Source organism: Penicillium argentinense, assembly GCF_028826775.1.
Source record: "Penicillium argentinense strain IBT 30761 chromosome Unknown utg000006l_segment0_segment0, whole genome shotgun sequence".
NCBI classification, from domain to species: domain Eukaryota; kingdom Fungi; phylum Ascomycota; class Eurotiomycetes; order Eurotiales; family Aspergillaceae; genus Penicillium; species Penicillium argentinense.
This window is the reverse complement of record NW_026622665.1, coordinates 586353-606383: the sequence shown is the minus strand read 5'-3', so window position 1 is coordinate 606383 and position 20031 is coordinate 586353. Positions and strand designations below refer to the sequence as shown.

General features: G+C 53.6%; 10 protein-coding genes across 10 annotated transcripts; 5 read left to right on the top strand and 5 right to left on the bottom strand.

Moving 5' to 3' along the window:
• Positions 1-853: 853 nt before the first annotated feature.
• On the top strand, positions 854-2500 carry N7532_007361 (peroxidase family protein; the record flags this gene model as incomplete). Its single annotated transcript, XM_056619854.1, has 7 exons — positions 854-1055; positions 1111-1229; positions 1281-1311; positions 1365-1514; positions 1562-1882; positions 1938-2112; positions 2170-2500. 7 exons carry the CDS (start codon positions 854-856, stop codon positions 2498-2500), a joined length of 1329 nt encoding a protein of 442 aa, XP_056473220.1.
• Positions 2501-2831: 331 nt separating this feature from the next.
• Positions 2832-3528, bottom strand: N7532_007360 (uncharacterized protein; the record flags this gene model as incomplete). The annotated part of the gene is made up of 2 exons (XM_056619853.1): positions 2832-3295; positions 3351-3528. The coding sequence occupies 2 exons, from the start codon at positions 3526-3528 to the stop codon at positions 2832-2834; spliced, it is 642 nt and encodes a 213-aa protein (XP_056473219.1).
• Positions 3529-5095: 1567 nt separating this feature from the next.
• On the bottom strand, positions 5096-6993 carry N7532_007359 (uncharacterized protein; the record flags this gene model as incomplete). Its single annotated transcript, XM_056619852.1, has 6 exons — positions 5096-5264; positions 5401-5695; positions 5750-5865; positions 5915-6004; positions 6051-6544; positions 6604-6993. 6 exons carry the CDS (start codon positions 6991-6993, stop codon positions 5096-5098), a joined length of 1554 nt encoding a protein of 517 aa, XP_056473218.1.
• Positions 6994-7282: 289 nt separating this feature from the next.
• Positions 7283-7693, top strand: N7532_007358 (uncharacterized protein; the record flags this gene model as incomplete). The annotated part of the gene is made up of 2 exons (XM_056619851.1): positions 7283-7555; positions 7613-7693. 2 exons carry the CDS (start codon positions 7283-7285, stop codon positions 7691-7693), a joined length of 354 nt encoding a protein of 117 aa, XP_056473217.1.
• A 130-nt stretch (positions 7694-7823) lies between these two features.
• On the bottom strand, positions 7824-8402 carry N7532_007357 (cupin domain-containing protein; the record flags this gene model as incomplete). Its single annotated transcript, XM_056619850.1, has 1 exon — positions 7824-8402. The coding sequence occupies one exon, from the start codon at positions 8400-8402 to the stop codon at positions 7824-7826; it is 579 nt and encodes a 192-aa protein (XP_056473216.1).
• A 462-nt stretch (positions 8403-8864) lies between these two features.
• Positions 8865-10702, bottom strand: N7532_007356 (CocE/NonD family hydrolase; the record flags this gene model as incomplete). The annotated part of the gene is made up of 2 exons (XM_056619849.1): positions 8865-8946; positions 9018-10702. The coding sequence occupies 2 exons, from the start codon at positions 10700-10702 to the stop codon at positions 8865-8867; spliced, it is 1767 nt and encodes a 588-aa protein (XP_056473215.1).
• A 291-nt stretch (positions 10703-10993) lies between these two features.
• N7532_007355 (putative salicylate hydroxylase) lies at positions 10994-13283 on the top strand (the record flags this gene model as incomplete). Its single annotated transcript, XM_056619848.1, has 5 exons — positions 10994-11104; positions 11152-11277; positions 11325-11399; positions 11454-12291; positions 12340-13283. 5 exons carry the CDS (start codon positions 10994-10996, stop codon positions 13281-13283), a joined length of 2094 nt encoding a protein of 697 aa, XP_056473214.1.
• An 835-nt stretch (positions 13284-14118) lies between these two features.
• On the top strand, positions 14119-15944 carry ddiA (putative DNA damage-inducible v-SNARE binding protein Ddi1; the record flags this gene model as incomplete). The annotated part of the gene is made up of 3 exons (XM_056619847.1): positions 14119-14135; positions 14536-15164; positions 15226-15944. 3 exons carry the CDS (start codon positions 14119-14121, stop codon positions 15942-15944), a joined length of 1365 nt encoding a protein of 454 aa, XP_056473213.1.
• Positions 15945-16187: 243 nt separating this feature from the next.
• N7532_007353 (EXPERA domain-containing protein) lies at positions 16188-16838 on the bottom strand (the record flags this gene model as incomplete). The annotated part of the gene is made up of 3 exons (XM_056619846.1): positions 16188-16258; positions 16319-16471; positions 16580-16838. 3 exons carry the CDS (start codon positions 16836-16838, stop codon positions 16188-16190), a joined length of 483 nt encoding a protein of 160 aa, XP_056473212.1.
• A 1661-nt stretch (positions 16839-18499) lies between these two features.
• N7532_007352 (TauD/TfdA dioxygenase family protein) lies at positions 18500-19682 on the top strand (the record flags this gene model as incomplete). Its single annotated transcript, XM_056619845.1, has 2 exons — positions 18500-19508; positions 19570-19682. 2 exons carry the CDS (start codon positions 18500-18502, stop codon positions 19680-19682), a joined length of 1122 nt encoding a protein of 373 aa, XP_056473211.1.
• Between the last annotated feature and the right edge of the window lie 349 nt (positions 19683-20031).

Below are 20031 nucleotides of genomic sequence, written 5' to 3'. Positions count from 1 at the left end.
CTGCACTCGGGATTGTTTACAATTTTGCCCCGCTGCGTATTACGTATTTCCCGCCAGCCCAGACCCGGATCACCCATCTCATTTGCAAAATGATCTTAGCTGTCCCCAGTTAAAAGGCCACCGTAGTGAGACAGGCCCAATCGTCGCGCAAGACGTTGTAGCTCGAACCCCAACAATCCGCCAATCTTCCCCACAAACCGGAACCCCAAGCATCCTCCTTCCTTTTCCGGGCACGATCGCCTCTGTCAGGGCTCTTCCCCTGGTGTACCAGAAAACAACCCTGATCGACGCTGTCATACCGTTAAACTTCCCCGGCGAAAACTTGCCCCAGGGCTTTCCCAACAGGGTCTGATCTGCGATAATTTCAGGTCATTAGGGCCCATATTTTCGCTGTGGCGAGCTACACTGACTGCTGGACTGAGAGGGGGTCTGTGGGCTGTCGACGGCGTCGCTAAGGATATTTGAGAGATGTGTCGAGACGTTTTTCCTTGCGGAAACCTGGTAGATGCAAGCGAGTCAATAAGGTTTTTAGGGAGTTTCTGCCATGTGCCGACAATAAGTGGGGCATCTAAATAAGAGACGTGCCTGTGCAAAACATCAACAGCCCTTCTCAGGGGGATTGCCGGTTATTTATGCGCATTGTTCCTGTTATGCGTTTGACATGTGCAGTAATAGCTTGGCGTATCGATTCCATTCAGGGGGTAGCGATTATTCAGCTTGGCGATGATTTGGAACCACTCATATCAGATTCGCTATCTAAGCAATCCATCCCACTTTTTCTAGATCATCTTCGTAGTCTTTCTGAACACCGCCGAGTCTTTAGACCACGTTATTGGTCATCCACTCATTCAACATGCGTATCTTTTCCCCGGGGCAATTGCTCTGGCAGTCGTCGCTCATTGCTACAGTGTCGGGATTTCCTGACCTGCACGGCTCTGCGTCTCACAAGGGTCTGCATAAGCGATGCCCTTTTGCCGATATTCCAGAGTCGGCTATGTCAGGACATGGACATGACAAGAGGTTTCTGTTCAGTTTGATGAACAAGCCTGTCGATGGTATGTGGTGATGACTCTACAAATCAGGTGCGAGGTTGTAACACGGCAGAAACAGTCTATGGAGAGCACGAGTTTCAACCTCCCAGCTTTGAAAATGGCGACCAGCGTGGTCCTTGTCCTGGACTCAACGCCCTCGCTAACCACGCGTACATTCCTCGAAGTGGAGTCGTTTCAGTAAGTCAGATCTTCTACGCCTGGAATAGCCATATGCTAATCAGAATGAAGTTTGGAAATGTGATCACAGCAATCAATGAAGGCTAGTTTGTTCGGGTAGTGCGAAAAGCGCGACTCATACTGACCGCTATCCAGTCTATGGCATGGGCGTCGATCTAGCCACCATTCTCGCGATCATGGGCACCGTCTGGACCGGCGACCCACTGTCTCTGGACCCCAGCTTCTCAATCGGAGGTCGTGATACCGGCGTCAACAACCTGCTGAACAACCTCGGCGGACTTCTTGGTGAGCACCCCATCTCACACGCCTGAATTTCTCACTGACATTCACAGGCGACCCCCAGGGCCTCATCGGCTCTCATAACTTCATCGAAGCCGACTCCTCCAACACGCGCGACGACCTCTACGTCACCGGCAACAACCACAAACTCAACATGGACAAGTTCATGGAGTGGTATAACATGTCTACAGACGGAACCTTTGACATGGACCTTATGGCCAAGCGTGCGAAGATCCGGTTCGATCAATCGGTTCAGACGAATCCTAATTTCTACTACGGTCCCGTCACCGGTTTGATTGCGCGCAACGCAGGGTATATTTTTTCCGGTCGTCTTTTCCGAAATCATTCGCATGAGAATCCGGAAGGAGTTTTGAGTGAGTTGAAAAGTTGGTTGATCTTGCGATGAGAGTTATGCTAACAGCATTCCAGCCAAGACCATCGTCCGCAACTTCTACGCGATCTATGGCGAGGAGGGTAATTTGACATACCGTGAAGGATGGGAAAGAATCCCGGAGAATTGGTACAAGACACCCGTCGACTGGGGTTTAATTCAGTTGAATTTGGATACTATTGACTGGATCGCTCAATACCCTGAGCTTGGAAGGTAGAACGAATCATCTTCTTCTCAACTCTGGTTTCATGATATTGACTCTTACCACAGCATCGGCGGCAATCTGGGCAAGGTGAACAGCTTTGCCGGTCTTGACCCGGGTGACTTGACAGGTGGGGTCTTCAACCTGACCAACCTGCTGGAGGGCAACAACCTGCTCTGCTTCGTATTCGAAGTGTTGAAATTTGCCAGCCCGAATGCTCTTTCGGGGATCTACAAGACGTTGGCTGAGCCGTTGGAGTTTGTCACCAATGTTCTCGCTGAGCCTCTGCTCAATGTGACGTGTCCCGCCTTCGAGGATCTTCAGATGGGTGGGAAGCCGATCTGGGAGGCGCTGCAAAATGACTTTCCTGGCGCGCTGAAGAGTGGTCGGGCGTTTTAGACGCTTTTAGTTCGAGTATTCTTTTTCGTTTATTCTAGCTCTTCCTGCTCTTTTTTAGGATCTACTATGTGTTACGAGAGCATTGATCTGCTTTAAAGAAGAGAAAAAGAAGAAATGTTCATGGGCCACCGATTTATTGAATCAATCCAATTAAAAAACTTTCGTGGAGAAAAATTGTAGTTAATTGAAGCTATATTCCCAGCAGCTTGCGTCCCACGCATCAACCGAGTATGCGATAGCATTACCATGTATATTGTAGACACCAGGGTCAGGATCCTAACAGCATTATCCCGTTGAACATGTTCTCTCAAGGCGCATATGCTCGATATATCTAAACAACCCGTCTGCGACGCAGGGGAGTAGGAGTTCCACTGTAGGGAGTCGAAGTAGGCGTCGGACCCGCGCTAGCAGACGAAGAAGGCGCATTGTCCCCAACATTGAAATAGCAAACATCCGTCAGCGAGCTTCCGAACGCCTCAAAGCCACCATCACTCCAACCACACGAGCTAGTAGGATCTCCATCCTGGTTGTTGACAGAGTAATCCTGGCCCCGGTAGCTGAAATTCATCGAGCACTCGCCGGCGATATCCTCGTAAAAAGCGTGGATGATGATGTGCCCAGCTTCCAGAGCGGGGTTATTCAAGGTGCAGACTTGCAGGTAGGATGCAACTCCTTCGTCCGAGTCTTGCTGGCAGTCGCCGTCGCCGGGGGTGAGGACTGTGCCGTCGGGGAGGTGGACTTCAAGGGAGGAAGTGCTGATTCCTGTGCCACCCTCTCCTTGGCCGTTGGCGCCACCTGGGTTTTGTTAGTGGGCTGGATTTTCTTTTGTAGATGGGATTTGGCTATGTACCTGGGTTGGGGTAGGTGTGCGTGTCGCAGGAGAAGTACACCTGTGCGTTGCCACTCTGGTCTTCAGGGTTCCAGCCGCCTCCACGCTTGATGTTGCGAGTGGATGCGACGGACTTGCCGGGGACGGCGGCTGCGACAGAGCCCAGGAGGCCGAAGGAGAAAGCAGTGGTGAAGCGCATGATTAGTAAATGCGCGAGAAGGTCTTATCAAGGATTTGTTATTTGTATTAAGATATTGATGATTCGAATGTCGGACGAGGACACCGCTTAAGTAGCTTCGTTCTTGGCTTCTGCAGCTGAAGGATTCCCAGGATTCGGGCGAAGTTCAGGGTTCACGCTATTGCCCTGCTTGTCGGCAAACTTCAGCAGGGCGTAGAATGTCGATCAGAGGCAGAAGGAAGAATGGTTGCCTCATGAAGTAAATGGTGACTTTGGATATGCCCTCCATGCAGGTCCATGTGAACATCCGTTTTTTGCTCCCTGGTACCTGCAGCCAATTATGTAAGCTTGCTTCAGCTTGAGGCTTCATGATTGATGTTGGTTGGCGGGTATGCCCGTCTTCACTGACGATTGGATGTAGGGGAACTGGAACATGTGGGTATTCTTCACGGTATATTCGTCGATCCGTTGCATGTCAGATTCGTTGACGGGCGACGATGCTGGACTCATATCGGTCTGCCAAAGCGCCCGATTCTCGAAAATATTTGCAAATGATAGCAGGCGATCTCTAAAGTTGATTCAACATGCTGCATGATTGCGTCGTCGATTCCTAGGGCAAGCGCATGCCGAATCAGATCAACTCACAACCGAAAGCTGGAGTGGGTCAGAGACGGTTAGTGCAATATACTCATTAGGAAGGCGCGCCTGTCAGTCTGTTGGAGACATGCTTGGAGCAAAATGCTTAAAAGGCAATATCGAATTCGCCCCCAGAATCCCGCGATCTCCGCACTTTGAAACGGTCCCGAGATTCGTCTTCGAGGCCAGGATTTACTTTGGCCCCCACAACCCCTATGACGATTCTTAACTTTTCTGGGCCAAAGCGTGTTCCAGTTGCCTTATATACAGCGGATCCCAGGATGCCCTGCATGCACTGTAGAAAGCTGACATATCCCACGTAGGCGTAGACTGATCGACACTTTCGACAGGTGGAATGGGTTCAGACGGATGCGAGAATTGGTGTCCGAGGTCGTTCGGGATGATCTGTCTTCGATCGCAATGCGCGGGCGCTTGAGATGGCAGCGACTGACAAATGGTAGATTATGAAAAGAAGAAATAAGGGAGATGGTTGGCAGGTCCAGTGAGAGAAGAAAGCTTTCTCATTTGGGTAAATCGCTGCTTCAGGATTTTCCTACAAACACGTCGAAACATTCAGCTCTACTAACTGAGGGGAAACTTACTGAGGGGAAACGTGTTATTCCGTATCTTGCGATGGTAAATAGGAAAATTAAGATTTAGAAGTCAGAGAAGGGGTGTTGCAGGGTACAAAGTAGTCTTGATGAAAGCCGGCCAGAAATGGCAAGAGCCTCAGCCTGGCAGCCGCACCACATGACATCGTACCTTGCATGCCTCACTCACCCACTTCACCCCTTCCAATACCTCATCCTGCCTCAACAATACCAGAAGATGGGCAGTAGTTTTTGTCGCGTTGTACGGTGGGGGTGATTTCCGAGACTCAGCGGAGCTGTTTAGTGGGATCACAATTTCCTCGAACGAAGAAGATATCCGTCTGCAACGCACATAAAATACCCTACCCCGCAGAGACGTCATCGGGTTCTTCTGCTGTCCGGATATTACCGTTTGATGTCTGAGGGATGCTGTTGGTGGGCTTTTGGTCTTTTTGATGCACCAGACTGGTGCGTGTCGCGGTTGACTGGTGTATCATAGATATCTCTACATATGCTTCAAGGATTGGAAGCCTTTCAAAATGTGTTAGAAATCGACACATATGACATAATAAACGGCAAAAATTCCTCAATGTAACTTCCTCAATCAAACCAAATCCCCGTGTGATTGCTCTACCCCCTCATCCTAACATAAACCCAAGTAAAATACCCCAACGTCCCAACAGCCCCAATCAACGAAACAAGCGTCAGCGAAACACCAGTAATAATCCCTTGCTCAAAGAATCCAATCTTGAAACCCGGCCGCTGCTTCGTTTCCGGGAGCGGAGCAATCGCCTTACGCCAGAGGGTATCGGCCTTGAGCTTGTCGGTGTTTTCCAGGATTGTTTGGGCGATGTAGCTGCTTTGTGGAGGGGCTATGAGTTGTGGGCGGGGTCTTTGAAAGGTTGTTGCGCTGTAGCGGGTTTGTGAGTTGTAGGGGGTATTTCGTGGAAGGGCGGGGCCGACTGGTGGAAGTTAGTGGTGTGCATTTTGTTGGATAGAGGGGACGGGATACGTACTCAGCATGTGGCTTGGGACGTGGTTGACCCATGATATGTCCGCGTCGATGAATTGGGTCAGGTACTTTGCTGATGATGGGGCGGCGAAGGCGTAGGTTGCAGCGAGGGTTGAGCTGCTTTATAAAAGTGTTAGTTTCGTCGAGACGCACGGGATGGAGATCTTACAAATTGATATCGATGGCGTCGTCGAGGCTGGTGACGGTGTGTACCAGGAGGACTTTTTCGTCAATCTTTTTTTTCAATAGAGGCGATTTTCTACAGAGTTAGTCTCTGGATTACCGGTTCGTCGTTGCAAACCTACCGATCCTGAACCTCAACCACACCCCAATCACTACCAGACACGAGAACGCGCGCAGATCGATCTTTCTGAATAGTTTCCAAGATTCCAGACCGTCGCGGCGACCATTGCTTATTCCTCGCCTCGCCGTTCTCCCCAGCCAAGTACCGCGAAGCATGCTGGATAACGGCCTCCGCAAAGCCCTTCATGGCGAACTCGTTCACGAGTACCAAATCCGGAGCATAGACCGAGCGTCCGCCCAGCGCGAACCGCGCGGCCACGAGTGCTTGCGCCGCTTCATTGATATTCGCTGTCCGGTCGACGACAGCGACTGTTCTCGCCGATGCAGGCGAGAGCAGCCCAGTAGGTGCATCGGAAGCTACCTGCGAAACGAGCAGAACCTTGCTCATAAATGAGGCATCTGGTCTTTGCGATGTAATCATGAATGTATCATGGTCCAATGCATCACGTAAGACCTTGCGCAGCAGATCAGGAAGCGCCATTGTAGTTTGAGGGAGCTGTATCAATGACCATAAGTATCACGCTGTATTCTTCACAAGCAGTCGTCAAGACTCACCTCAACAACAACACAGTTCCCCGCCGCAACCGCAGCCGTCAACGCAGAAATAAGTGAGAAAAAAAGCGTATGCCCGGTCGGAACAATATAGGCGATCCCCACACCGACCGAAGCATCGGGGCTATCCTTCCCACGTGCAATGCGATACTCAACTTCCAGATCCTTGCTTAGACTCAGCGAGGCGTAGTGCGTTCGCAGCTCCTGTAGCGCAAGGATAATTTCCGCGCGCACTTCTCGTGTCGTGTGCCCTGAGTCTGTTCGGATTGCATCTTGAAATTCTGGGAGGTGGGTTACTAGTGTTGATTGGAGGCTTTGGAGTTGGGATTGTCGGTAGCGTGTGTTTTGGGTGCGGCCGTCGATGTTGGCGGCGAGGATGCGTTGGAGGTCCATTTTTTAACTTCCCTTAAGAATTCGCAAGTTTAGAAGGAAGAACTGAGTAGAGAAATGGGTCTGTAAAGAGTCTTGCGGAGGTAGATACCCCGATGGGATCTACAATTGTAGTAGGTAAGTCCGCCCACCTCCGCGTGGCAGGCGCTCGGGATGTGGGGGATATGCGGACGTGGCGGCGACTTCCTTCTACAACTCCCCCTTACGCCCGAGGGTGGGTGAGACCATCTAGGAGGCATTCTTGATATTCTCCTTCCCAGATTTCTGATCTGATATTCTCAGGCTGTTCAATATGTCCACTACAACCACCACCACCACAATAACAAGCTCGCTCTCCGTCCTCGCGGACTACGAAGTCCACCACAGCGGTACCCAGCAAAGCACTCAACAAACTCCACCGGCTGCTCTGTCTCAGCCAGTCGACTGGCCGTCGGACCATCGTCGCGTTCCTGAATACCGACCTGCACAGCCGAATTTGAGTTATGTCGACCGTCCTGCAGGGAATGGACATCCGGCGGAGTATGCTTTCATTCAGATTATGTTGCATGGTTGTTGGTTGAATGCAGTATGTACCAACATTTGAAAACACAGTTAATGTTTATCGGGTTGACTGACTGTTCAGTCTGTCTCTCGCCTTTGGCGCTTTACGGGGGGTCGAATCAATGATAAGATATTCCACTATGAAGTGGGTGGGGAGTGGTAACTGCCAGTATTTTCTATAAGTCAATACAAATCTACTAGAGAAATCTACACTTTCAACCATTTCATGAGCATACACATCAAATTCCATACTCATCTATAACACTGCAAATCTAATCTACACAGCCAGTAACTCAAGTACTAGCCCGAACCCCAATCCCATCAACGACCTCCCCAAGCTCCCTCCCACCAACACTCATAGGCCTCGCCGGCGAAAGAACATACAACATCCTCGCCCACTGCGGCGCACTCACCCCATCAACCACAACATTAGGCGTAACATTCCTCCAAGCATGATTCGTCCCGCGCTGCACGGCAACATCTCCGCGCTTGAGCAAGCGCTTCTCCCCCGAATCAAGCAGAAGCTCCACCTCGCCCTCCAGCACGACGCCATAATCCAGCGAGACGGTCCGGTGCATGGGTGACGTAGCCCCGGGCTGCATGTCCACGATCCGGCACACGTTGCCGGTAGAGATTGTAATCCCCGGTGGACTGGCGAGGTACGCGTTGTACTCGCTGATGTCGGTGTCCTCGTTCAGCTCTGCTGGGAAGTGGCTTGATGTATAGGCTAGGCTAAAGTCTGCGCCGTCGCCAACGCGTTGGAGGGGCATTTCTTCTGGGAGAGTGGTTGAGAAGATTGCTTTGCCGGTGCTGTCGTGGGTTGTTATGAAGCGGTTGAGAGGGCGGATGTTCTTTGGTGTTTGGTCGGGCATTTTGGTGGGATTTGATTGCAATTGGTTTGGATGAGAGATTCAGTGGTGTAGAGACAGATTTGCGAGTCGACTGTGATGTTGTTGAGGACAGCTATATCCCGTCTCCCCTCATCGGGACCACTTTTGGCCACATCGGCTGAGGGGTCGGACGGAGTTGAGCGGCATTTTTGGACCTCGGAGTTATCATGCAGGGTCGGATGAGCTATTCTTGCGCAGCTTATGCGGGGTTCAGCCGAGTGGACAGATGTGATATACTCGAGATATGCATTCAGCGTGGTGTGACACCAAGGTCACATAAGTTGTACATTTCCTAATCCGTTGTAGTTGACTAGATCTATGTCCGGGCTTATAGTATACTAGAGTTTTGCTTGAAAGAGATCAAGTGTATGGAACATGACTTGCATTAAATCTATAGACATTCTAACCCATTTCCCACTCTACCCCCTCGCTCCTATCAACCTCTCACGGGATAATGGGGAGCGTAACATAGTTATCCCCAAGCCCAAAATGAATATGATTCTGACCCTGGAAGCGCTCCACAGACCTAAACCATCAAAATTAGCACCATTTTCACCTCCCCAACAACACTCACTACAAACACGAAGGATAACATACCGATCAGCAGGCGAATTATGCTGAAAAACGCCAGAACCCTGCGTATCGCCACTAGCAACCTCGAGCACAATCCGTCCCCCTCCCTCAACAACCACATTCGTCGGCCAAACCTCCACATCCACGCCATAGACCTCACCTGGAATAACAGGCAGCACATCCGTGGAATAATAATCCCGATGCGGCAACCACGCCCGATTCCTCGGATGCGCCTCATTCACCTTCCGCATACTCACCCGCAACCAACCCTTGCACAGCGGAACGGGGTCACCCGCCGTACCGGTGTAATGCACCTCCTTTCCAGCCGCCGAAATATGCCGCAGCGTCACGAAGAGGTCGATATCGTGCGGTGTTGGGGCGCCGGCGTTCGCGCTCATGGATACATTTAGGTGCGCCACGATGTGGCCTGTTATTTCGATTTCTTTGTCAAAGGGGGGCGACGTGAATTGGATTAGGGAGGGGTTGTCTAGTGTGCCCAGAGCTTGGTAGCTGATTTTGCGCGGTTTTTCGAGCGGGGCGTGTGTGATTAGTTCCCGTGTTGAGGTGAGGTAGAACTTTGTATATTGTGTTCGGGCAATGGGCCATTCGTGCTCGATGCGTCGGGGAAAGCCCTTCTCTGCGACAGCGTTATTGAAGCCGACGTCGCCCTTTCGAAGCAGAAGATCGACCTTCGGTGCTTTGCCTGTTGACCAGCCGGCGCGGTCGTCGCCTTTCAAGAATGCGTCTAGGAAGCTGCGCTGTAGCTCGACTTCCTCGGCGTAGTAGAAGGGGAGATCGTGGCGGCCTGCGATGAAGCGGAGGTATTTCAGTTCTGAGCCAGCTTGCGTCCAGCCCTCGATGTTCCCACGGAGGTGGAGGAGAATCCCGCCCCAATTTGCGACGGAGAGGAGCGGGACCTGGATGTCCGACATGCTGTACTCCTTCGAGGCGTAGTAGAGGTCATCACGGAACTTATTCTCCACATTATCGATCGTTTGGTCCTGGCGGTTCTGAACAAGTTCGTCTTCTGACAGATCACCCTCGATCGTGTCAGGTCCCCAGTTTCGCGCGGCACGCCCAGGTCGTCCGTACTGGTTGCTGACGACTTGACGGTCCCACCAGAACTTGATGAAGGCATTCGATAAAATCCCGCCGTGCCGGCAGCGGTCGCGGTAGTAATCGGACATTCCCTCCCAGGGAATCATACACGCCAGTCCCTTTGGTTGCCGTGCTGCGACGCGCCACTGGCTGCCGGCGAAGTAACTGATGCCCAGCAGTCCGACCTTTCCAGAGGACCAGGGTTGCTCAGCGGCCCATTCAACCACGTCAAAAAAGGCCTCGCTTGTCCCCCGGGACATGGTATCGAGTTTCCCGACCGATTGGCCTGTTCCGCGCTCGTCTGCCCGGACGACTGCATAGCCCTGGCTGGTCCAATACTTCGGGTCTGGCGTTTCCCATGCAGAGTGCTCGCTGCGTTGCTCGGGGTTCACCTCGCTGAAGCTTTGCGGGTGGAAGTCCTTGTACGGAATGTCTTTGCCATATGGTCCGTAGGTAACTAGGACAGGAACCTTTTCGGTGCCCTTGGGACGGTAGACGTTTGCGCGGACTAAGCCCGAGTTGTCTTTCAGGGTGATGGAGACATTTTGCTCGAAGATGTAGGGGAATGACGAGTCGTCGCGGGTGCTGATGTCTTTGATTTCGTTGGGCATGATGCACTTGGGGGCTCGTGCAAACTAAAAGAAATAAAAATAAAGTATTTGCGTAGTGTAGAGGAAATACCTGCGCGTGTGTTGATATACAATCTCCGCGTCCCCCGCTCGCCGAACGGCCTCCTTCCGACGTGGAGCCGAAATCGCTCCCGAACACCTTCAAACTGCGACTCGGCCGCGAAGCCGACGATGGAGGGGGCGATGAGGGGCGTATATGAAGGACTTAAAAATGATGAATTTGTTCCAGGGAGAGGAAAGAGCGTATTCGGCTGACAGTTGTATATCTTCAAAATGGCTGACACTAAAGACTCCGAGTCGGGCCTGCGTGTGCTGATCGTCGGTGCTGGCATCGGTGGATTAACAGCTGCAATTGCATTGCGACAGCAGGGTCATCGCGTCGAGGTTTGTGCTGCGCCCTTATAACGGTGTTCTGTTCTAATGTATTCTAGCTATTCGAGCGCTCCCGCTTCGCCAACGAAATCGGCGCTGCGATTCATCTCTCTCCGAATGCAAATGGCGTTCTCTTGCGGCTTGGAATCGACGCTACGAAATTCGGTGCTGTGGAAGCTGAGCTGGTAAGTTTTCTCGAGTGAGTGTCCTGTATTCAAGGCTGACGGTATAGTTGCGCGAGTATACGCCCGCCGGCGAACCCGTGCATATCACGGCTGTGAAAGAGCAGGCGGGCATGTGGAGACACGTAAGTTAGCATATCGACCCAAATTCAGTCATGACAGTCAAGCTGATCTCGTAGCGATGGCTCCTCGTCCACCGCGCTCATTTCCACGAAGGCCTCAAGAACGCCGCCCAAGCACCCGGCCGCGGCCACCCAGCCGTTCTCCACACAGCCAGCAAAGTCATCGACGTCGACCCACACCAGGCGACAGTGACACTAGAAAACGACGAAGTGTACACAGGCGACGTCCTCATCGGCGCAGACGGCGCCCACTCACTCACGCGAACCAAGCTGCCCCAAGGAAAGGAGATCCACCCACGAAGCTCAGGCAAGAATGCATTCCGCTTCCTGATGACCCGTCAACAAGCCCTCGACGACCCAGAAACAAACAGTATTGCCCGGGACTTTGGGGCGGTGGATATGTGGGACTCATCTGAGCGGCGGGTTGTCATTTACCCCTGTGCAAATAACGAGTTACTCAATTTCGTCTGTATCCATCCTGACTCGCTGACGACTATCGATGTTGGTGGTGATGAGTATAATCAGCAGATTGGCAAGGATACCCTCTTGCAGGTGTATAAAGAATTTAATCCGCAGGTGCGCAGATTGCTGGAGAAGGCTGATCCCGCGACGTTGAAGTTGTGGCCTTTACTTGATATGCAGACGCTTCCGTCGTGGGTGGAGGGGAGGTTGGCTGTGCTGGGTGATGCTGTGCATCCTTTCTTGCCCTATAGAGCGTCGGGTGGGGCGATGGCTATTGAGGATGCGGTCTCCATCGCTGTTATGCTGCCCCGTGGTATTTCTGTTGATGAAGTGCCTGAGAGGTTGAAGGTGTATGAGAAGGCTCGTCATACCCGCGCGACTACTATTCAGGAAATGACGCGCGAGTCGGTCCAGCTGCTCGCTCCGGAAAGAAGTATGTCCCAGACACTCAAATGAGGATGACAGATATTGACTGGTGTAGCGATGGCAATGGTCGCCTATATCTACGGCCACGACGAGTTCGACCACTCCACCCAGGTCCTCCGAAAGTACCTCTGGTCCAAGAATCCACGCATGTATTGGCGCCAGCCGATCGTCTTCGGCCCCATGCCCGGGCCCCGACAGGACTGGTACGGTAACGACCGTACACTGAAATCTCTCGAGTCGACCTTCCAAACAACCTCGATCAAGTTCAAGACCAGTCGCACGCTGCTCCAAAACCTGTTCCCGAATGGTCGATACAGCTTCATCTCGCCGAGCACGGTTGCGCGAGCTAGCTTCTCGCAGACCATGCTGAACGGCATGGACTGGCTGGGTGGTGGTGGATACCGGCATATCGGGTTATATATCCACGGGGTGCAGTACACGAAGCAGAACGGCGAGTTACTCAAGGGCACGTATATGCCGATCCTGTTCGAGAGTCTTGCGGACCCCATCGTGTCGGGTCGTGAGGAACTCGGCATGCCGAAGCTATACACGGCCATCGATATCCATGAGCGGACTAGCTCGTTCCGGCTGCAGACCAGTTGGCAAGGCGCGGTGTGGGGTCATTTCGAGCTGGAGGATCTGGAGGACCAGGATCCTGGTGCGGATAAGGGCACGATCGGCGGTGAGGATGATGATGGGATCTTAGTGTATCGCTACATGCCCAAGGTTGGACGCGATTGTAAGGGCGACCCCGCGGAGGAATACCCCGTTTTTGTGCCGCATGCGCAAGAGTCCAAGGTTGTGCCGTCAAAGGTGACGCGCGTGCGGAGGACCAAGAATGCCAAGGTTAATATCGATGGACTGGGCTGGGATGCGCTGCCTACGCTGCACCATGTGGTGTCTCGTTTGGCTGAGATTCCGATTGACGAGGTCATCGACGCGAAGATTACCGAGGGACGGGGGGTGCCGGATGTTTCGAGTGCGCAGCGGATTGAGTAGATGTCTGTGTCTTACCCTAAGATATAGTGCGGATATATCGGCTAGTAGATTAACTTGGTTATGGCGAATGTACTGAATGATATAATAGCGCCTTGTCGCACTGCTGTCCGGTCTTCATTGGTGAAAATATCTCAGACTATTTCCCATTCTTCTGCCCTGCCCACGCTCGTGATTGGCGTGGAGCCGCCTGGAGCAGCCTCTGACAGGAACGTTCAACGGCGAGGCAAACTGCATTGGGTGGACTGCAGATTATCCTTGTCGAGTTTCAGCAAGCAGATTCCTTTGTAGTTAGTCGGCGGCCAGCCGTCGTACGGTGGATTTTCATATGATTTGACCATGACCTGACGAATGCAAAATTCCGGCTGGCCTGTAGGTGCAAGCGGAGGTCCCACTCTTCAGTGTGCTATGAGTAGCTGTATGTACCATGCACATCCAACGGTCGCCTCCGTGCAGGAACGATTTGCCTTGTTGATCCCGGAAGAATTACCCGCGCCTGCCACGTCTGTCACGCTGTGCCTCAAAAGGGCGATGGAGGGGTCTCAGCCACGCCTCCACGTTTGCAGCCACGGAGGGGGCCGTTATGAGGCTGTCCATGCAGCATCCGTCGATCCGTGTGGGAATGGCCGTGGACGAGCCGATCCACCGTCAGCTGCTGCTGCCCTGAGGCTGTGCGGGGCTGTTGCGGCATGTATCAGTCTAGTGTATCAGAGTTGCAACATCTCACAGCTTCCCACAGTTTGTTTCCTGGGGTTCCATTGTGATAGTCGTCTAGTCGTAAAGCTCTCGGTAGACCCGAGATCCTGAGATCCCGCATGGAGCTTGGGAACACGCACCCATGGGCGAGTGGAGGGGGTCAGCCGGCGTTGAGCTGGATCTGCGTAATGCATGAAGCCTACAACGGAGGGTGGAGCAAGTCTAGAACTGGCAGTGGTGGACGGACTAGCAGGAGTGGTGGGGGGAGAAGAGGAGATGCAAGGAGGAGGTAGCTAGTCCGCCCGCTCTTCCATCGCCTTCAATTCTCTTCGGCCTGTTATTAAGCCGCGCCGAGGTCCTCCAACTGTGACACATACTCTCTCTCTCTCCTCTTCCTCCTCCAGGTCGAGCTCACTTTTCACGTCTCGGAGGATTCTATTCCTTCAACCCGCTCAGCACCATGTAAGTCCACCCGGCGATCCCATGAGGCTCTCCGCAACGCCGGTGATGGCAGTGATGCCAGCCCACCACCATGCACAAGCTAACCATCAAATGACAGGCGGATTACCGTCAGCGTCATTCGCCCGGAGCAGGCCGACTCAGACATTATCACGCTCGAAGTTGGCGGCGACATGTCCATCGAGCTCCTCAAAGCCATCGTCCAGAGCGAAACCGCCATTCCCCCCGAAGCCCAGCAACTCGTCTACAACAACCAGCTCCTCCAAACCCCCTCACAAACCCTCGACCAGATCGGCATCGGCGAGGGCGACATGCTCGGCGTCCATGTCAACCTCCGTCCCGCCGGTGCTGGCCCCGGTGCTAGACCCTCTGCGCCCCCCGCGACAGCCCCCGGCCCCAGCGCCGCCCCGCGCCAGATGCCCCCTCGCCCTGGCATGCCCGACCCCGAGACCATCCGCCTGCACATCCTCGGCGACCCGCGCGTGCGCGATGCGGTGCGCAGACAGAACCCCGATCTCGCGGCGGCGGCAGATGATGCGCAGCGGTTTCGCGAGGTGTTGCTCTCGCAGCAGCAGCTGGAGGCGCGGCGGGAGGCGGAGAAAGAGGCCCGTATCGCGATGCTGAACTCCGATCCGTTTAACCCGGAGAACCAGCGGGAGATTGAGGAGATTATTCGACAGAATGCCGTTACGGAGAACTTGCATAATGCCATGGAGCATCATCCAGAGTGTAGGTTGTCTGATGTCCTGATTACGGTGTAAGTACTAACGGGTCCTCCGATGGCTTGAAGCGTTCGGCCGCGTCACAATGCTCTACATTCCCGTCGAAGTCAACGGCCACCGCCTTAACGCCTTCGTCGACTCCGGCGCCCAGGTTACTATCATGTCGCCCGAGTGCGCGGTCGCCTGCAACATCATGCGGCTCGTCGACACCCGCTACGGCGGCATCGCCAAGGGGGTCGGGACGGCTCCCATTCTGGGCCGGGTACACTCCGCCCAGATCAAGATCGGCGAGATGTTCCTGCCCTGCTCCTTCACCGTCATGGAGGGGAAGCAAATCGACCTGTTGCTGGGACTGGACATGCTGCGCCGCCACCAGGCCTGCATCGACCTCAAGCGCGGCGCACTCGTCATCCAGGACCAGGCCGTGCCCTTCCTCGGCGAGGCCGACATTCCCAAGCACCTAACCGAAGAATTTGAGGATGAGCCGACGGTCAAGGGCTCAGATGGGGCGGAGGTCGGCGCGCGCACTGGTGCCGTGACGCATCAGGCGGGGCCAAGCGGGTCGTCGTCGGCGCCTGCGTCTGCAGGTGCAGGTGCGTCTGCTTCTGCTTCTGCTTCTGCGCCTGCGCCTGCGCCGCGAATCAATATCCGGCCGTCACCGGCATCGCGCTGGCCAGCCGACTCGATTGCGAAGATTACAGAGTTGGGATTCACACGGGAGCAGGCGATCCGGGCGCTGGACGCGGCGAATGGGGACCTTGATGGTGCGATTGGATTTTTGATCTAGTCCATTCTCTTATCTCTCCTATGAGGTGATTCCCCTACTATCTTTTCTGAGTTTCGCGGCAGTGCGACAGCCAGATTAGATCGTAGAGGATCTGGATCTGGATCTGACGAGCATTTCACTCTTTGGCGTTGGTGGACGGATTTCATTTAGCGATTCCATTGACCACTGCACGTAACCCGGTGTACGATAGTGGTGTGTCTATTTCTTATTATCATGAATTATCTTTCCCTTATACCTAGGTAATTATTCGCGCTTGCTCTTGGGTAGGAGTTGTTTGCGTAGGCGGAGGAACATGTCGAGGGCCATGTAGGCGCCTGTAGATTCAAAGTCAGCACTGCCCTTTCTCCTTGTGTAGATGGTGATTGGTGACATACCCAGCGCCACATACGGCCCGTACAGCGAGGTGATATTCCACTTCTCGGCCCGAATGCGATCCTCCCAGCTCCAGACGTCCACGAGGCAGGTGAGAGACGTGATAAACGCCTGGATACCGAATACGAGAAGGTGGACCGGGACGAGGGGGTGTTCTATTCAGCATGAGTTTAGTAACTATCCCATATTCAAATGCATCCGTCCTTATGCTTGCGTCTGGTATGCATTCATCCCATTTGCAGGTCGTATCTCAGGGGTCTCACCCTTCAACAACCCCCACACCGCCCAGATACTAGCCGGCACGTGGTACAGCAGCTCCATCCAGATAAACGTGTTAAACCAGACCGGTGGGGCTTCGAAGAACTTGTCGCGGTAGGTCGCGACGTAGAAGGCGCGCAGGTTTGCCGAGAGTGTTGTGCGGGCCCATTCTGGTTGCAGCGGGACGGTGTCGATTAGGAAGATTATGGGCAGGTGGGTGATGAAGAAGAGGAGGTAGGCGAGGTCTCGTTTGCGGAGGGGCATTTTGTCTTGGTGTGCTCTTGCCTTGTGTAGAGCTTGTGGTGTAGCTGAGCTTAGCTCGGGAGTTGGGTAGGTGGTGTTTGTGCCTGAGGCTACTCTCTGTTTGTGCCCTCCTGTGCCTGAGGCTCCAGTGGGGCACCCGGCGATCCGGGCATGTTTGCTTTTTCAATCGATAGCTTAATTTAGTAGATCGCTAGTTCGATCGGTACATTCCTGGGCCATCTATGACGATGACGCCGAGCCTCGTTCGGGAGTACCATCTCCTCATTCAGCAATTCCAGGGAAGCAAAACTCGGTGTGCCCTCGGTGATGTTGCTGCCCAACCCAAAAGGGGAACCCGGAGACGGGCCGGTCCTCGGGCGACCCAAGATTGCTTCACCGCGAGTACCTTGCGACTGGCGGTCCCCAGTCTCCCGCAACCTGCCCTAGCCACCTTAGGGTAGCTAAGAACTAGGGTTGGGAGGCTCATATGGACCAAATTTCTCGCAATCAGCAAAGGCGGCACGGCCAGAATTGTCTCATTACATCATGGCATGCTTCGTACGATGCATCGCCGTCGGCTTCCTGCACAGCCGGCTTTCCGTGCGACGTGTCGAGCTCGAAGGATCAGCCCCAAGACCCAGCAGACCGCATCTTTGACGTCGGGCCAATGGCGATCGGTCCCTGCTTTTGGTAATAAACGTTCCGGGTCCATCCTGGATCCGTTTTCCTTCCCGCTCTCGTCATCGTCCCTCCCTGAGGGAACGGTACTAGGTCGTGGAACGGCAGCGATCCCTTGGGCCGAGCGAGACTGGCGCATCGGTTCTTCGCTCGCTCTTCGCCTGCGCCATGCATACCTTAGCCCGACTAGTTGGCCTGCTAGTCTAGGGAGCTGCACGCTGCTGCTGTATCGCCCCCTGCACTTCCTGGGAAGCGCGTCCGATTCGCCTGCTGTCCCCACGATCACGGCAGATAATGCACTTGCCATTTCGCCCGCATTGGCCTTATCGAACGCCCACGGAGAATTCAAGGCCGAGGCACGTACAAGGTGCGAGAAGCACGAGTCCGCGAGGAGCGGTGTGTTCACTCTGCCCATTCAAGTGCGACGCGGCCGCAAAATCAATACCCCTGAATACCTTCCAGGGGGTTCCTTCGTAATGCCTCGCCAGACCACCCCCAGCTCAGAATCACTGACGGTAGATCCCTCCAAAGAAATGACTAGCCCACATGCACTGAATCCACCCCTCCACAGGACGGAACGCCCCGGGATGCCAGTGGTATGCCCGCTGCTCACTAAGTGGATTGGCCCGCGGCCTTGATTTTGCGCTTGCTTGACCGCTGTTCTAGCGAACCATCCCCCCCCCCCCCCCCCCTCCCTTCTCTCGAACTGCCGGATACTCGGAAATGAAGGGCACGAGCTAGTGTTTGGGCGATGCAGGGCGGGCCCAACGAATGCGTGAGTGAGTGTCGACAATCTGTCGAATCCTGCCTGCATGAGGGAGGACTTCGATATCGGCCTGTCGCTCCACCACGGGTTCCACGCGAACTGCTCTAAGACATATATATAAGTGAACTGCTCGGATCAGATAACTCAGTCTCCATCTTTTTTTTTGCTTTTTCGCTCCACTCTACTCTACAATCTTATACCCCAATCGCTACGAGTACGAGCTGCACTTGGTAACAGAATGCCCTCCTCCGCCCCCCTCATCCCCCATCGCTCCAAGGCAAACACCCACAAGCCCGAAATCCCAATCAGCTATGACATCAACATCCCCTATGTCGATGTCGACAAGCAATCTAAAATCAACACCCCCTACCCGCAATACCTGCCAACCTGGGATCCAATCTGGTTCGATCCACTCCCACCCTTCGACTACCATGACCCAGCGCTCCGCGCCAACAAAACCAAATCAGCCCTGCTGAACGACAATGTCAAACTAAACCACATCCAACCAAACATCGGCACCGTCGTCGAAGGCCTCCAACTCAACCAACTGACCGACACCCAAAAAGACGAACTCGCCCTCCTAATCTCGGAGCGCAAAGTCCTCGCTTTCCCAAACCAAGACCTAATCGACGACGGTCCCGACGCGCAAGAATCATTCATGCGCTACTTCGGTAAACCAAATTACCAGCCCGTTTCGGGGACAATCAGAAACCACCCCGCCTTCCACGTCATCCATCGTGACGGCAACCGCGACGAAATCGCCCGCTTCCTCGAAGCTCGCACGACAACCACCCTCTGGCACCAGGACGTCAGCTATGAGATCCAGCCGCCAGGCTACGTAATGCTGGGCCTTCTGCAAGGCCCAGATGTGGGCGGCGACACCGTCTTCTCCGCCACCGATATGGCGTATAAACGGCTCTCGCCGACCCTGCGCGGGTTCCTGGATACGTTGAAGGCGGTGCATTCGTCTGCGAAGATGATTGCGCATACCCGGTTGACGGGTGGTCTTGTGCGCAAAGATCCGGTTGATAGTGTCCATCCGCTTGTTCGGGTTCATCCTGTTACCGGGGAGAAGTGTTTGTTCCTCAATCAGGAGTTTATTACCAAAATTCAGGGCATGAAGGAGCCTGAGACGAAGTGGATGCTTGATTTCCTTATGAATCATATAATTACCGGCCATGATTTCCAGGCTCGTGTGCGCTGGCAGCCGAGGACTATTGTTATGTTTGATAATCGGTCTACTACCCGTGAGTTGCCCTTAACTTTCGCACTTTTGAGTGCTTTTGCTAATTTGTACTGTGATATCAGACTCGGCTATCGTCGACTACCTCGATGACGAGTACGGCGCCAAGGCCCGGCATATCTTCCGCCTGATTGCGCTGGGCGAGAAGCCGATTCCGGTGTATGACGAGTTCGAGTAAAAGTAATTTTTTTCTCTAATAGTGTGATAGACGGTTTCTTTTGTGGTGTTGGGTTATGTTAGAATGCGCTGTTTCGGTATACTTAATTCATAGTCTCTTATCATCTCTATCCACTCAATCTCATTCTGCGTAATTAGTGATGATACCTAATCCTACCCGAGGGTAGAAGCACAAAAGTGTATGCTCAATGTCATTGTGCAATGCCTATTATCAAACGCCCAGCGGGCCACTAGAAGTACAAACATGCGATCCGTCATACATCCAGAGTCCAAACCCAAACCCCATCATATTCGCCGAACCAAACTGCAATGAATTCACCATTCATACCAACCTACTACAGGCAAAACTG